This window comes from Aphelocoma coerulescens, chromosome 6, assembly GCF_041296385.1.
Source record: "Aphelocoma coerulescens isolate FSJ_1873_10779 chromosome 6, UR_Acoe_1.0, whole genome shotgun sequence".
Taxonomy (NCBI): domain Eukaryota; kingdom Metazoa; phylum Chordata; class Aves; order Passeriformes; family Corvidae; genus Aphelocoma; species Aphelocoma coerulescens.
This window is the reverse complement of record NC_091020.1, coordinates 15,675,093-15,692,322: the sequence shown is the minus strand read 5'-3', so window position 1 is coordinate 15,692,322 and position 17,230 is coordinate 15,675,093. Positions and strand designations below refer to the sequence as shown.

The window sequence follows — 17,230 nt, the reverse complement described above, 5'->3', positions numbered from 1 at the left end:
AATCCCTTTTAATCATTTAAACCTATTATTGTTTTGACTTCAATTTCAAAAGCCCTTTAAATCTGTCTTACAATATTAATAGCTGATTAAAGTCCTGATTTCCAACCATATTATCAGTGGGGTGTCTTACCTTATTACACGGAATAATTTGGAAACAACTAGGAAAATATTGATCAAGGATGAAAGAAAAAAATATCAGAAAAAACTGTACTTTTAGTACAGTAATTTTTAGTAATTTTAATATTTAAATTAGTGATCATATCCATGCAATAAATGGGGGAAACAAAGTGCTTTAATTTATGCCATGAGAAACTGTATTTCTTTTAGATTTCAGTAGTATAATTTTAAGTTAATTCTGTGTTGATATTTAAATCCATCTTTCATAATAAGTAATGTAAAAATTTTTTTTCTGCTAATATTTTTGTGATCCCTTTCACTCAGAAATTCAAATTTTTTTTCTGAAAAAGAGAGATTTGTATAGGAAGTGAGGCAGCCAAATAAGACTCCAGTCATAATAGTAGACAGGAACTGAGTAAAAAGGAAAACACTAGAAATTTGCATCATGGCTTCTCCAAGATAGTTCTTCATTCTCTTAGCCCTGACATATCTAGTCCCATAGCAAGGTTTAAACTCTGGAACTTTTTTTTTTAAATGAAATGCCCAGTATCTGTGATTTGAGTTGCAGTTATTTTTTTCCCTAAGCAGATGCTTTAGTTTAGTTCAGCAGTGTAATTCTCTGCCAGTCAATGTACGTGCTCTTTCCCAAACCAAATTTGATTCTTTGTCATTGATAACTATGAAGTAATTTATTTCTTATTAACTATGAAGTAATTTACTTTCTCTGAAGTAATTTATTTTCTACATTTTATAGAAGGTTAAGATAGAAGTATCTTAACCTTCTGTTGCTGTTTTTTCAAGTGTTCTTCCCACTAGCACTAGTGTGTGCTTTACTCCTACCTATGTTTCTTCTTTGGAAACTGAACACTTTGGCTACAAATTTTTCTGTTTGAAAATTGAATAAAATGAAATAATTAGTGAGGCTGAGAGCTCACTCTGGGGTCTTTTTGCTAATTTTTGTTCTGTTTGTTTGCTCATTCCTATTTCTGTATTGTAGTATCTCATTGCTGTCTGAAATGCTTGATGTGAGTTGGAAGCTCAGGCTGAGTTAGTTGCAGTTCGTAAGACCTCATTTCTCCTCTCTCCAAGTTACTACTCTGTGGGATGCCTTTACCCCTGCCCATGTTTTTATGCTTTTAATTTACCTATTTAGCTTCGCATGTATTTGTATTTTGAAGTCTTACTGTCTGCCAGTGTGTTCTGTTGTCACATACCCTTGTCAGTCTGCTGTCATCTGTGGAATTCAGCAGTTGATGGAGTTTCCATTTCATAGCTTCTGTGCTTAACTCCAGATCACTCATGGATGTGTGGCATAGTGTTGGGTCTAGCACTGATCCATGTCATGGAAGTCAGTCTGATTTATGCATTCTCTCACAGTTTAATATTTTCCTAAAGGAATGTCTAAAAGGTGTTTTAGGCAATTTCCTCTTCTGTTGGTATAAGCGGGCCATTGCAAAACTTAGGATTTTGTTCTGGAAGCAGGCTTTCTTTGGGCTTGTATTGCTATCGTACAGTCTGCCTTTAATATTTCAGTTTTTCAGGGATGACGATCTGGCCTTTTATATTTGTCAGCAAAGTAGAATCTATTCAGTAAGGAATTTTTCTAAAATGGTCTAACCTGTTACAAGATCATCCTTAAGTAACAGTGAATAATGATGAGCTGTCACTAAACCCAGAAATTAGTGTAGAAAAGGTCTCTGTTCTGCTGTCAAGTTGAGGCCAAGAAGGAATGTGAACAGATAGGGAGGACCAGCTGCCCTGTTATGGAATAGGAGGGAGGTTAAAGAGGGGGAGAAATTTTGAGGGAACCAACAGTGTGCATTTCAGATGGTGAAACTGGGAAACTAGGCAACAATGGAATTTACAGGAAAAAAATTACAAAGTAAACATATTAAACTGGTGGAGTAAAAATAGTGCAAGTCAAGCAAGACACCAAGACTTTCAGAGTATAAATCAAAGGCCTTTGGTTTGGTTTTGGTTTGTTTTGTTTTGTGGGTTTGGTTTGTTTTTTAATGGAGGGAAGGAAAAATCATGTCTTAAATATTTGGACTAAGGTCCTTGTATCTGCCAGTTACAGAAATCTTTAATTTGGTTTAGCTGGTGTCATCTCATCTATGATGAATTGGGCTGCTAAATTTACATACCAGGTGTGGTCTGGGTTGTGGATTTTTTTTTGGTCTGGATTTAGAAAATTCACAGCCCGAGAATCTGGCTTAGCTCAAAGTAATGATCCAAACACATACATTATGTCCCTCACACTGTATTTGTGTGCATGGGAAAGATTATTGGGCTAATGGGAAGAGTAAGGCTACATTAGACTTAACTGAAATTTCTAAGCAGCTGTAGCCTTGTCAAAAATGCAGAAATACTTCAAGTGCTATTTTACTACTGTAGGAAAAACAGTTTCCTTACTGGTTTTTGAACTCTGTATAGATCAAGTCAGAAGAAATGGAGTTAGCACTTATGGCAGCATTACTTATTTGGTCTGATCAATTGCAGATGGAACTTGAGAAACAAACTGACCTTCTGTACCCAGCCCCCATAAATCTGATGCGTTGGAAATATTTTGTGAGCTGGGCTTACTGTATGCATTGGCCTGTAAATGCTCACGAGGATGCACTGTTGTAGCAGGTTCACACATGGCTGTGTTTCTGACCTGAAAGATCTCGTGGTATGTGAGAACTGCATAGAAATCAGTCAATATACTCTGAAAGAGGACATGTGAACACAATGTCCCAAAGATGCTTGTTTTAGTTATGACAAGATTAATCATTAAGAAAAAGTAAAAGAAAAAGGACTGTTACCTTTTTTTTTTCTTTCAGACTAGTGAAGGTATCCTTAACATCACTTGAAAGTTGAAGCAGCACGATTGCTGAATCATTCTTATGCAACCTTCTTTAGATTAATCTAAAATACAATAAGACTACAGGGAAATCCTTAAAGTTCCTTAATGACATTTTTGAAAATTTATGAAGAAATGCTTCCGTAGAGCTTTGTCTTAAAAGGTTTCTTCTTTTATTGATGAAGCATAGCCTAGTATAAATAAAATCTACTTGTCTTGTCCAGTTAAATGCAACCAATGCACTTTAGGTGTCTGATGGAGAAATCACACTCTGTTCCTCTTATTTGATGACTTTTCTGCAAAGTTCAAAGAACATGTTGGAGATCTGCCCTTTCATGTATTGAATTTTTAATCAATCTGGGGAATACTTAAAGCAGTAAGTGCAGCAAAGCATGTCAAATACGATAAGCTTATGGAATACCAAAGCCCAAATGCATTTAAAGGTGAGTAAGGTTAGTCAGAGCCATGTACTGAGGCAAGAAGTTTGTATTTATTTGTACATGAAGCAAAGCAGAGGAATGTCTGTGCAGGTGAATATTTAGGGCTTCTGGGAATGCTTTACTGCCCCAGCTTTGTATTACGGAAATAGTTTTACTATAGTTTTTTTTTGCTGACTGCTCACATTGATGGTTAATGCAAAAGAATATTTTAATCTCTAGAGTCTTGTTCATCACAAGTATTCTTGAAAATAGTGATCAAAATACTGCTCTCATACTTCTGCAGTTTTTTTGTACATCCTTGTGGGTAGTCTGCATTTCATCTTGGCTCTTCTGGCTCAAGCAGCATGTATATGTGTGTGCTGATTTTCATTTTGATATCTGTGCAATTATTACTTATTTTTTCTATAGAAGGTTTTGCTTAGATTGATGGATTCAAGTCGGAAATTTTGAAAGGTGAATTAATCTTCAAGCTATGAAGATCTATTGCTATTTTTGAAACCTGTTTGCTCATCACCAGTTTTAATTTGGACTTTAGAACGGGTGAATTTTACCATCTTTTCAGTAAATTCTTGATAGAGCAGATCTGAACTTGATGTATATTTGGAGTTTATTAGCAGTGCATATTTAATGCAGGCTGTGTTTTCTTTTTAATTTGGTTAAGGCTTTGTGAAATTGGATGCTGCCTGAAGGGAACTGTGCCTTATGGCTGTTTGTTACATTAAAAACATTTTTGTAAAAATGCTGACTACTGTCCAAGTACATTAATTTTCATTCTCTCTTGTATTAGGAGCTGGGAAATAAAACATCCTGAAGTTGTAGGAGTACTATTTCAAAAGGATTTTTAAAATGTGTTGCACAAGTTGAACTTGGAAGTTCTGGTATGCTTAAAAAATAAAAAGCAGGCATTTAATAAAAATTATATATTTCTGCAAAAATTGAAATTGAGATGATAAACTTGCAGGTGAATGCTAACCATGTCATGTACATGAAGAAGCAAAGAATATATCACCTTTTTTTAGCACGGTAACCAAATAGAATGTATTGGTCAGCGTCGTACCTCTGGCTGTTGGAATAAATCTCTTCCAAGTGGCCTTGGCATTTTTTTCATAGAGTATATTTAGCAAATACTTAGGGCAAATTTCCTTGATGCCATCTGACTCCCCAATACCATGTCCTCAGAATGCCTGCAATAATGTTTTAGTCTGGGTCTGTTACCTTATTTCCAGGCTTGTGGAGAGGAAAAATAGTTAAGATTTATATAGTTGTGAATTTATAATTAATTGGGCCTTTGTTTCTTGGTGAAATATAGGGGCATGAGATTGCTCATTTGTCCTGGTAAGTTAAATGTATAAACATGTCTTTTTCTAAGGTCAGAAAGAATACTGTGTAAAAAAATTATGTTGAAACTGAAAATAGTGACGTATAGCATTGTGAAACTTAAAATTTAAACTTCATTAGAGATGGGTGATAGAATTATGATTTCTGTTAGCACCTATTTGCAGCTTGGACACCTAATCTTTGATTAAATAGGGTAAGTTGGAGTGACCATGGTACAATGACATCTAGAGGTTAAACCAAGCTGCTGTGGCTTAAGAAACTTCATAAGCAGCTGAGTTTGGGGAGGAAGCTGCTCTGAGAACTGGAAGTGTTGCCCAAGGTGCAGTGACTCTGGGGCTGTCAGAAGCCATCAGCTGTGATGCTCGGAGGCCGGGTGTGCATACGTATCGGCACCGGCAGCTGCGCAGCTCCGTGCACAGGGGCAGCTGTGCACTGTGATAATTCCTGGAGGCCTGACCCTTTGCTGCCCAGCTTCATGGACAACTGCTGTTCTGAAGGGGGTGTCTGGAACATTGGCTACTCTTCCAATAGATTAAATGTTTGTGAAGACAAATCAAAGGGCTTAAATATAGCATTTTTGAAAGGTACTGCGGTGTGTTTTGACACTTACCTACAGTTGGGCTATAGACCCTTTTGCATGTTTTCACTCTTAAGCCCCCTTTTATTAAATGGGAGTTCAAGCAGTGCTGAAGAGACTAGTAAAATTTTGAAACTATCATGGTTTGCTACTGAATAGTTGAAAAGAATAATAATTATTTAATGCTCTAGGATGTGTTAAACTTAGAATTTCAGAGTAGAAAATATTGAAGTTGTGATCACTCCTTTGCTCACTTCCATAGCATATATGCTTCTCTTCTACTCACTGGTTTAATACCAGACAATTAAATCTATAGTACATTCACAATTTGTTGTTCTGGTTGCTTAGAGGGTTTAGATGTCCCTATTTTAAATTTTTTGACTGCTTATCTTTAGCTTCAATTTTGCACTTAGTATTGTTAGCTCCTTAAAGTTTTTTTAAGAGAAATTTTAACAAGTCTAACCTTCATCAGTTAGGAAGACCCAATTGGTGCTTATTAGTCTTGCCTGTTAAGCACATGTTGGGAAAATACTGTGTAAACTGCTCACTGTTATAGTTGCACATTTAAATTTATTAAATAGTTCAGCAGCTGTGTATGAAATACAGTATACATCTTAATGCATAAAGTACTGATAAAAGTTTGAACTCTGTAAGCATGTCCCTTTGTGAAAAGTTTTCTTTGACAACTTGCTATCAAAGCAATGTCTTTAGGGATCAAGGAAGAATATTTTTTAAAAAATGGTTTTCATAGTACAAGAAGGTGGTGGTGGTGGTGAAAAAGATTGTGTAAGCTAAGGTTCACTGAAGGAACCATTCTGTCAACCTTAGGGGTAGCAACTGTGTGCCTCCCAGCCCCTCTGTGGTATGTCAGTAACATAGCCCAAAATCACACATCTCTTGAGTAGCATTCCCCTTATGTTACATGGTTTCTGTAGTAGCCGACTTACTAGGCTGAATAAGTAGTGACAGGTTTTATTTGTTTGGGGTTTTCCCCTCTAAATAACTGTGGAGGTGAAATTGTGGTTTAAAAAAACGTGTAGTAACAAGGATTCTGGAAGCTTTGAAAAGCTCAAAGATAGATTTTGTTTCTATATTCTCAGCAGAGAAAATTGTATTCAGGAGAAGCTGAAGTAGTCTGACTACTGGTAGAGGAAAAGCATGCAGCTTAATTTTTAGTGAAGAATGTCTGTGGCTTTCTGTGGGTATATTTGTTAATGGACAAAATGATTTCCATTTGCAAAATGGATTGCATATTGGTGTATCTGTCTATGCCAGATAAATCCTTTGGACAAAGGCCTGATTTCACTTTATGTCTGATTGCAAGTTTCATAAAAAGAGATAGTGTCATTTCACTTCTGAAAGATGTTCCTTTTAGAATTTCCTGGTAACTCCTTGTGTTTTCTCTGAATATATGAGTATTTGCTATCAGTGAAATGCTTAGTAAGACAAGACACATGAAGATATTGGGGAGGTGTAGCAGCATTATGAAGAGACTGGTATTGGGCTAGACCCTTTTTCATTAAAGAAAAAGAGCCTGATACTGTTGATTTCTGAAAACATTAAGTTGAAAGTAACTGTAAGATCATAACAGTTAAAATTTGTCATAAAGACTGACAGGATGGTAAAGTACAAAGAAGATTGGGAAATTAAAACAAGTGACCTGAATCTGTACAGTACAGTCTGCTTACCCTGAGTCAAATGTGAGCCCTGCACTTGGAAGGAGAACATGGATGAGCTCCACTGTATCCTGATTAGGAGTGTCTGCACCAAGGCTTTGGCAGCAAAGTGGATAAATGGATTCAAGTCAGCATGATACTGTAGCAAATAACCTGGGGCAGTCTCTGTATTTGTAAACAAGAAAAATCAGCCACTCAGTGTCTTGTACATCTGAATGCAGCGAGCACTAGTGAGCTTGACAATGTGTCCGGCATCGGTGCTTGCATTTTATTCAGAGTGTATCATTAGAAAATGCTGTAAGGAATAGAGAAAGGGTATTTTGCCTGTTTATTATAAACAAAGATAATTTTTCAAGGTAGCTTGAGTGTAGTTGTTGGTGATCAGAATCTTTCCTCAGGAGGAATATTTTATGGTTTTGCTGTTGTCTGGAGCAAGGAACAAAACCACAGGGCAAAGGGACAGTGGGAGCCTTCTGTAGTGGGAGCAGATAGCTGTTAGCAGAGTTGTCCAATGGACACTTGACTTTTAGCTGCTTACATTATGAATGACTGTCTTATCAACCAAACAACCCACCAAATCCAAGAGAAAAAACCCAAACCCCAGAGAATACTATAGTGATTATGGAATATTTTGAGATGTCAGAAGATTTTGCTCTGAGGCAGAACAAAAGTGAGGTCATTCTGTAAAGGTTTTCCAAAGTGAGTGACAGTGCAGGCTGCAGCATGGCTAGCAGTAGGCTGTCCTGGCAGAGACTGCACTCTTTTTTCCCCTCTGATCAGGCAGTGTTGGCAACCTATTCTGTTAAATTAACTATCAGATAAGCTAGCGAAGAAAGTTGCTTTCTCTCAAGTAGTTACTTCTATCAGAAGTTTCTTGTATGGACTGCAGAAGTTTTCCTAAGTAGCCTGTTGTTAAAGTATATTTTCTTCTTCAGAATTATTTTGGTGTTTATTTTAATAGTTTTATTTGGTACAGGGAGAAACACTAGAGCCACATTTAGTGTTTCTATTGTCTGTAATCCTCCCTTTCATGTTTTGTCAGATTCAAATGGTAAGATCGATGTATAGTTCGTGGTATGAAGTGCAGTGATTTCTGGTAGATAGTCAGCCAAAGTATCCAGTAAAGTCTGAAGCCATGATATAAAGCAAAATTTTGTGTGATGTTAAATTTACTTTGATAAACATGTAATAATCTTTTAGAAAGCTTTGTGGGTGTCTTTGCAATACCTGAGGTATCTGAATCAACAAATGCACAGTTTAATAATTTGAAGCTGTAAAACTACATTTTATGGCTATATTCTCATGTGAGTAACTGCTTTGTGTTTTTTCTTTTTATTTCCAAGGTATGGGCTGAAGCCAAATGACCAAATTTTGGCAGAGGAGAAGCACAAAGAACTGTAAGCTTTTTTTATGATGATATACATGCATGTTACCTATATACTTTTAAATGTATATACATAGCTTATTGTTAAATACCTGAAGCAATCTTTAATATTGTCTGCTGTAAATTGCAAAGTTTGTTTGAAAACTAATTGTTGAAAAAAGAGATTTAGAAATCTTCTTTCATTAATTTTGTTTAAAAATTCTTTTATTAACTGCTCTTAGTACTAATGCAATTTAAATACCCTATTTAAATAGTCATCCTAAATGCCCATGTTAATTTCTAAATTAGATACAGATTTGTAGGATTACTTTCACATTTCTTACTTTCAGGGTAGAAATAGTGGGGAATTTGGTCCCATTTGTGTTCATCTGCATGCTTAGATAGAAGGCAAACACCGTTTTTTGTCCTTACTATTTTAAACTTCAGGCTCTTGCGCATAATTGTCTGTCTGTTTCCATTATTACATTAGCGTTACTTTGCATTATTTAATGATAAATCCAAAAGACTTATACAGTTTATCCTCATGTAAGATAATGTACCTGTTTCAGATGAATTAATACCTGCAGCTGTCAGGTTTTCCCACGTTAAAAGTTTGGGTGTTTCTCAGTAAGGTCACAGATTTCAAGCAGTAAAAATGTATTCTGGTAACAAGGATTTAATTCCTCTGGAAAAGATTTTTTTCTAAAAGCCTTAATGATTGAATTACTAACCAAATGTCCCATATTCTTTCAGAGAATGGAAAAAGACATTTAACCTAAGTTAGTACATCATGGTAATGTACCTGTGACATTAAAACTGCTTGAGCTCCAGGCAAAAGACACGCAACAGCAGTTGCCTTTGATGAGTAGATGAGATGGGTTTTATGTAGACCACACTCTCTAATGACAGAACACTTATGGACAACGTAACTATGATTAACCCATTTTGGATGCTGTAAGCTAGAAGTGTTAAAAGTATTAGCATGCTGAGAGGTGAAACACAAATTAAATCACATACAGGTCTGTATTTTGGACAGTACAAGTTGTACTGAGTACACAAGCTTTATTTGCTCAATAGATACTTATTAAGCCATTTGATGTGAGATATTTCATTTGAAGTAGTTAAATCCTCTTTCAGCTTTTTATTTTAGGTATATTGTATATTAGTTAATTGCGTGTTTGTTATTGATATGTTTACAGCATAGTCACTTCCTGAATGGAGGGTTGAACTAATTTTATTAAACTAGTTCTTTATTAAATTTTGTTCAGTACAGAAAATTCAATAAAACTCAAGATTTACATGAATCAGCTGTAACAGAAACCCTTCTTTGGTGTTTTGTTGTACACACTGCATTAGCTCCTGAGATGATTTATATGTTGTTGGGTGTGATGATAGAGGTTGAACATGCTTTTGCCATTGATCTTGTCATCTTGAATGTCACTGGATACTTGACCAGGGAAAAAGTCCTGTAGGTCAGTGTCACGTTGTTATCAGGAGAGACCTTTGGAACTTTTCTAATGTTATGTACTCTTCTTGGACCACGTGAACACAACAGATTGCACATTGTTGAACTTTGGAGCACTTTTCAGTCCTTCAAGCTAAATTTTCTAATTTAACTCACAGATGAGTTGTTAGATACTTAATTAAACTTCTCTGATGTTTAACTCGACTTTCATATTTAAAAGAAATGCCAGCTCTAGGAAATGAGCAAGACAACTTACCACTAGGGTAATTGTTGCTGGTCTGGTTATAAACTTATTCTTAGGTACAGTGCCCTTATAATTAAGGTTTTGTCTTGATATTGTCCTAATGTTTTTGAGTCAAATACAAAGTTAGTCTCCACATATTACTATTCAGTGCCAAAATCCTCCCACTTAAAGTAATTAATCTTTCAGTCTTTAAAATGTCAGCAGCTTTTATATTGTCTTCCCTAGTAGTAAAGAAGACTTTTTTGGGTATTCTTCATCTAGTAATATCAAGGTGATTTATCTGACTGTCAGCTGTCCTTCAGTTTCTCAGAGATCACTTCTGTGTAGTTGTTGTTCATAAAAATATAAATTTTGTTCACTAATGAATGCCTTATCTCCAAAGGTAACTGAGTCTGTTACCCTGACTTGGCTTGATGCTTTAGTCCTTGAGTCTTAGTTATCTAGAGAGATAAGTACAGCTCTAAGACTGGCATTGGTTTACAGGCATGGCATCATGCTTAACTTCTATTTTAAGAGCTAAGGTATGAAAGATCACAATTTTTTTTTTCCTGCTTTCCATTCACTTTAACTGTAGCAGCCTTCTAAATTTGTCTTTTCATCTTGTGTACACTTCTTTTATCTAACAGGAGTTTATAAGCACTAAAGCTGTTAAGTTTGTGCATATATGCATTCTTTTCAGAACTCAGCTGGAAATATCTACGCCCTTCCCGGCCCTAACTGGCTTCTGAATGTACTTCATGAAGGGTAGAGGGTACTGTCCCACAGCTCAACCTGTTTCCATGTAGAACTAGCAGATTAGTTAGAGCTATCTGAAGTGGTGATCAAGCCAAGCCATGCCCCTGTTGTAGGGAATCAGATGAGCAACATACTTGTTTTCAGTGGTGAGTCTGCTATTCTGCAGCGGGAATAACAAAGATGGGGGGAGCAGGAGTGTCTTCAGCTTGTGTGGGTGTTTTGCAAGGGAACCGTGCATTTGTGGGTCAAGGGATGTCCTGCAGATGTTTCCCACCTTTCCATACCCAACCAATCCCCTTCAACTCCTTCAAGTCCTGCAGGACTGCTAGGGAAACTCAGACACAGTAAGGTTGGTGAGGCCTTAATGTTGCATATATTTCTTCTCTTTCTGAGAACAATAAAAAAAATATAAACTCTGAGAAAAATGGAAATATTTCTCCCGACCCTTTGTATGGCCCTTTTACAAGAGTTGTTTCTATTTTTAATTCTCAGAATTGGACTGAATGGCTTTAACTGAAGGTCATATTAGCCAAGTATAGATTTGTGTATGCTGTTGCCTAGGCTGATTTTTTTTTTTTTTTTTTACTATGGTTCCACATCAAAATTTTTTTAGGAGAATACATTTAAGGTAGCTGCAGCAAGTGGTGGGGTGTGATTTAAGTTGCCTTGATATTGAAGTAGGAATGCTTTAATACAGAGTCCATCTTCACTGTGTAGACTAAGTGTTGACAGAGGAGTTGGGAGTTTCTTACGAATATTTTACTAAAATTTTAAAACTAAAATATTTAGTTTTACTAAACTAGGAGCTGTTAGCAAAATTCTGGTAGCTTGACTAGCTTGTATGAATAGAGGACTAAAATATGGTCATTGTGAGTTTTAAAAATATTATTTGGAGTTCATTAGTACCACTGAGTCTGTAAGCAATGCTTCAGAACACTTGTTTTAGTGCAGCTTTGGCTGACTGCTTGCTCACTGTACAGTTTTATAAACTTCTTTTTTTCAGCAGTTCTGGCTGTGATGGGACACTTCTGAAAATTAGTTGAAGGAGAGAGTAAGAAACGTGGCATCTGCATTGTATTTCTGATTTCATAAGCTTTCTTTTTACAGAGATCGGGGCCATGAAGAGAGGAAGAAGATAAATACGAGCTTGCTTTCTCTTCAGTCAGTTTTTGATGTGTTGGTCAGAAGGGAGAGTAGATGTGTTGCTCAGCTGCAAGTTAGCTGAGAGGGATTCATTTAGCTATTTCGTTCTTACCTGCATACTCGCTATTTTTCACAAGGGAGAGGGGGACTTAAATTTGAGGACAGCTATTTTGGTGACTGACAGAGTTTAGATTCACCTGTAACATCTGGCAGGAGGTGGTGTGTGTGTATTTTCTGGTTTTGCTTAGGCAATATAAATAGATATTTTAAGTGGAAGGGTCAATCTTGGAGTCATAGTAGGGATGTTTTGGGATTACACAGGGCCTGTGATGCTTTGGAAAGAGAAGAATCTACAGTAGGGATTTAGAAGTAGTCTATGTATGTTAGAGAGCTAGAGGATGTCAAAGGGATTAGAAGCACATCACAGGAAAGTTGTAGAGGCTTTTCCTTGTATTTGGGGGTGAGGGGGTTACCCCATGTTAGTCACTGTGTATCACAGTACTTCAGTACAAAAGCTGAGAGACTCGACCCCAAGCACAGTTACTGTGCAACCGTGTGTCATTGATAGTTCAGCTTGCAGGGAGACAGACGTGAATTCTGGGGTCACCAAAGGGATGCTACTGGCCACCTAATGCTTTTGGAAACAGCCGAGGGTTCTGTGCCACTAGAGGGGGCAGTTTATCTTCGGTAACACTAGCAGAAATCCTTCCCTATGTGTTGGATTTAGGATTTGTCCTGTTGGTGTTAAGTCTCTCTAAAATACCCTTGGTTTTTATCCATCTTCTTCCCTCCAAAACCTGAAAAAGAGGGTAGCAAATTGTTTGTGGAAGCAGGGGGAAGAGAGAGTAAAATATCAGAAATACCAAGCTTTAAATCTTTTGTTGGCCTTTTCAACATATGCTGACAGTATAGGTGATTTGTATGGATGAGGTGATACATGAACCTGTCACAGCTGTTGAGTTACTTGATATAATATACCTCACTTTTAATTACATTTGAGTGGATTAATATATTATGAAATATGATTTGGCAATGAATTTATGTGGAAAACTGTTATGGCAGGTATAACAAGGTGCCCAGATTCATGAAGAAACTTGCCAGCTGTCATCTTTGCACAACTTTATTTTAGATTTCCTTCTCTTTATTTTTAGATCAGGTATCATATTGACCTGTTTCTTGGTATAGAGTCTTGTCTGAAAACTTCAGTAAAAATCTCTACTATGGAATTGATATTCCTTTTTACAAAATCAAATATTTTTAGAATTGCTGCAAAGGAAAACTCTTAAACTTCAATTTTAATGGATAGATAGTAACTTAGAATGACCAGTCTCTTAAATTGCCACCTTCTCCCAAAGCAAGTAAAATTCTATTGTGTATTGACACTGCTTGTTCCATGACATGTAATTAAGCACTTCTTTAATTAAACTTGCATTAAATGCTTGGGAATTCTGTAGACTAAGAATCTGGGTGATTTGCTGGGGATATCTGAAAAACTTGTAAATGTAGTGAATGGGCTTGATGGTTGGGAAGAACTCTGTGCTGATCTGGAATGTTTTCTTAATCCAGTTCCTTGAGGTGTTGGCTCCCTCTGTAGAAACTACTTTAAATTGCAGTTTGCTTTCTCTAGAATTGTTTTATCACTTCTGTGTGATATATATATGTGTGCACATAAAAGCTTGAGTCAGATGGGCAGAAAGAATGATTTATGGTTAGCTACAGAATTTCTATTAAAGATTCCTCCCTCTGTATTTTTTCCTTCATTTTTCTGCATGCCCACCCTTCAAGCAATAATTTTGAATTACAGCACCAATCCAAATTAGCAGTATAGAAATCAGCTAATGAAATTCTTGGTAACAGGCAATCCTCCATAAAATTTCTAGAAGTTAAGGTTCTAAGTTATAGCAGAAATACTTTTACCTTCTTTCATGGAGCAGTCTTTACATCTGCTTAAATTTAAAATCAAAAATTTCAAGTGTTACTTGTAGTGTATAATTTTATTTTGCATCCTGCTGCTGGAGACGTTAAATAAGTAAACTGCACAATACTTGTACAGGGTGGTTAGCAGGTTGCATCAGTATTTTAAAACTGTGCTTATGTATCAGTACAGTGTTTCAATTGAGTCTCCTGTCTCTGTTCATGTTCCTTTGTGTGTATAGTCTATTAAAGCCCAACTTTGTTATGTAGCTTTAAAGGCTCTATTAGAATAGTGTCTACTGTTAAACAGCTCCTGGAAATCAGTATCAATTCATTCTGGTATGGCACAGTGCTTATTTGATGTAAAAGAGAAGAAAACTTCTGGGAACAGGAGATTGGCAGTTAAGAACAAGGCTTATGTTCCTCTGGGGAGCTTGGGTTTGTAGCCTGAGATGCATATCTGAGGCTGTTGTGTGATACAACACTTCCATGGTAGTGGGAAGGAGTGCTGGAGGGGAAAGAGAAGAATGGATATTAAAGCCAATGGAGAATCCAAAATATTTTATGTGGCATATGAAGTCTAAAAACAGCTGCTAAAGGATCAAAACTGTATTTGCTTAAAAGTTTTTAGTGTCATATTCATTGTTCTTCTGTAGTCTTGCTCTTAAGCTTGTATATAAATTTTTCCTCTCTGACTTTCAACAGAAGTTTTCTTGTGTCATCTGCTTTGATTACCACAGCCATATTGTAAGTGGTACAGAAGAGAGATCAAAAGATCCTTTAAGGGGAAGATGTTTTGTAATATTCCAAATGGTAATTCCAGCTCAAATTTCATCGCTTACAGGAGCTCTCGTAGTACAGGTTATTAGGTTAAATTGATCTCTCATAATGATTTCTTACACTTTGACAATTTCTGCAGGAATAGGTGGACTGACATGGATCACTTCTTTGGCTCTTCTGTGTAGAGAGCTAATCAGGGGGATTACTCTGTTTTTCTTCCTGATAGTATTCCTGACAGGGATTACTGTTACTCGGTGTGTACTTCACATACATGCTTTAAAGCAAGGAAATAACTTTTTTCCTTTTGTTGCCTGTTCTGAGCTCACCCTCCTGCACAGAGTGAGCAGAGGACCCACAGCCCTGAACTGAACTCTTGGACTCGGGAGGTTCAAGTGATCTGAACTCCTGTACAGCACTTCAGCTTGCCACTCCCCCAGCGTTCGTAGCAAAGGCTTCACAGACAGCACAGGATGGCTGCACCCTCCTGTCCTCCTGGGGTCCGTTTCCAGTAAATGCAGTTTGGGCAGTCAGTAAGAAATTATTGTCCAGAAGAAGGGGACTTCCCTCACCACTTCTTATATTTACAACACATTAAAAAATGGTGCTAATGTTTCAACTTCACCGACTCCTGGTGTTGACGAAGTGTGGTGTTAATGCAGTAGTGACAGGACTGTGTGCAACCTCCAATGTATTTGAAGACTGAGTTTTGAATATGCAGAATGATTTTTTTTTTCCATACTGCTGCATATTTCTCTAACTATAGTGTTTTTTTTCCAATTGAGAATAGGGTGCATACTGAGAATAAGATGCAGTCTTGTGCTGCAGAGCATGCAAAATCTCCTGGGATTGCTGCTTTTTAGCTAAGGAAGCTAAGGTTTCTGCGTCTTTATTGCACAGAAGTACACAGTTTAGAATTGGACAAAGTCTGTCTCGTGAGTATTAATTTTTGTGTTATGCTATGTAGCACTAAACTTGCAATTTTTCTAAAATTTAGAAATCAGTGATTGGACATTTTAATAGCCTAGAAGATCCATTGTCTTAGTATCTCTTAGAAAGAGAATGTATTAAAGATTGCTGTGGGATGGTTTTGAGCTGTCAGAGTAATTATTTAACTTCAAGCTGCAAGTTACACTGCAAGAGCTGCATGTTCCAAAATAAAGAGTGAGAATTTAACATGGGATTTTTATTCCATTCTCTTACTTTGTTTCTAATGAAAAAAAAAATTACTGTAACAGAGGATACACTATAACTGAATTTTAAAATGCAGACACATTTCATTTGATTCTTGAATAGCCTCAGGCTTTTGTGAACTCTTATGATTCTAAGAATAGAATGTATTTCTTGTTGGCACTTGTGTTTGCCTGCTCTGTTTAAATTAATAAAGTATGTATATTTATTGTGTATTGTTTTTTCATAATTCCATGAGAGACATAGTCAGGATATAATGCCAGCATTTTTCCTAAATACTCAGGTAATGAGCTTTATTGTAGCTTAGTCCTGTTGTTCTGACGTTTGTGTGCAATGAATAACATGGTATATATTTTTCCTGTGCTGGGACTTCAGTTCTCTCATTTAAAGTGTTTTTTTAGTGAAACTCATTAGAATTGACTTGTCAGAGAATTTGCACTGATGCCTACTTGTTACCCTGTTATAAAAATGGCAGAATCACATCAGATATTCCATTTCCAAAGCAGTGAATGCAGTATCACTCTCTTCACTTAATTTGGCTCTAAAAGTATCCTCATTTAGAGATGTAAGCACCACAAATAAAATATAAAATAAGCTGTACCGTTTGTTAGCAACTGAAAGAATAGATAAGTCTCTTGCCAGTTCAGTCTTTTCTGAGTTAAGCTTAGCCCCAAGAGTACCAATTAGTGCTCAGAACAGTGAATTCTGCTGTTTTAAAGGTGGTCATCTATCAGAGCAGATTAAATGGCTTGTGTGAAAATAATTTAGTAGTTGCCCATTAATTGCCTTTCCTTTCATAGAACTGTAGAAAGAGACCTCAAGAGATCATTTAGTTTCAATACCCCAATCCAGCCAGAGATGCATCTCTATCATTCCTGGCAGATATTTATCTAGCCTCCTCTAAGGGTCTTTGGAAATAGTAAGATGTCATGTGGAGGCAGTGCAATCTTACTATATAATTTGTAATGGTGTGCTGCTTCATTCCCACTGAAAAGTTTGCTTGCAGGTGGAACAGAGAACTATTGCCTGTAACAGTGAAGAGGGAGTTGGTTGGATTACAGAATGCAAAGGAATTGTGATGGGGAAAAAGGGCAGTGGTTCTAAATGGGGAAGCCAGGACAGTGCAGGACAAGGCTGTGTGCAAAGAGAGCATGTACATGTATTTTTGCTAGGGTAAGGTTCTGTGCATCTATGCACCCATACACCCCTACAGGCAAAAACATAGAGCAGACAGAGTAGCCTGTAGGGTGAGGAAAATACTGAGACTTAAACCATTTTAGTAGTGTGATGGAAGAGGTCACCTAAAGTTGACCATCTGATTTAATCAGGAGATCTGGAAGCCCCTGCTTAGCAGTCTATGTGTCCAGTATGGATGTGCAGTTTTTCATTTGCAGGGAGAGAAGTTCAT

At 36.7% G+C, this 17,230-nt stretch overlaps 1 protein-coding gene across 2 annotated transcripts in view; it reads left to right on the top strand.

Annotated features, from left to right (window-relative positions):
* The window catches only part of ADK (adenosine kinase), a 272,458-nt gene that overhangs the window by 26,045 nt on the left and 229,183 nt on the right, over positions 1 to 17,230 (top strand). For both annotated transcript variants that reach the window (XM_069019342.1, XM_069019343.1), the window contains exon 3: positions 8,334 to 8,387. In XM_069019342.1, the coding sequence (XP_068875443.1) occupies positions 8,334 to 8,387 (54 nt within the window). The remainder of the gene's footprint in view (positions 1 to 8,333; positions 8,388 to 17,230) is intronic.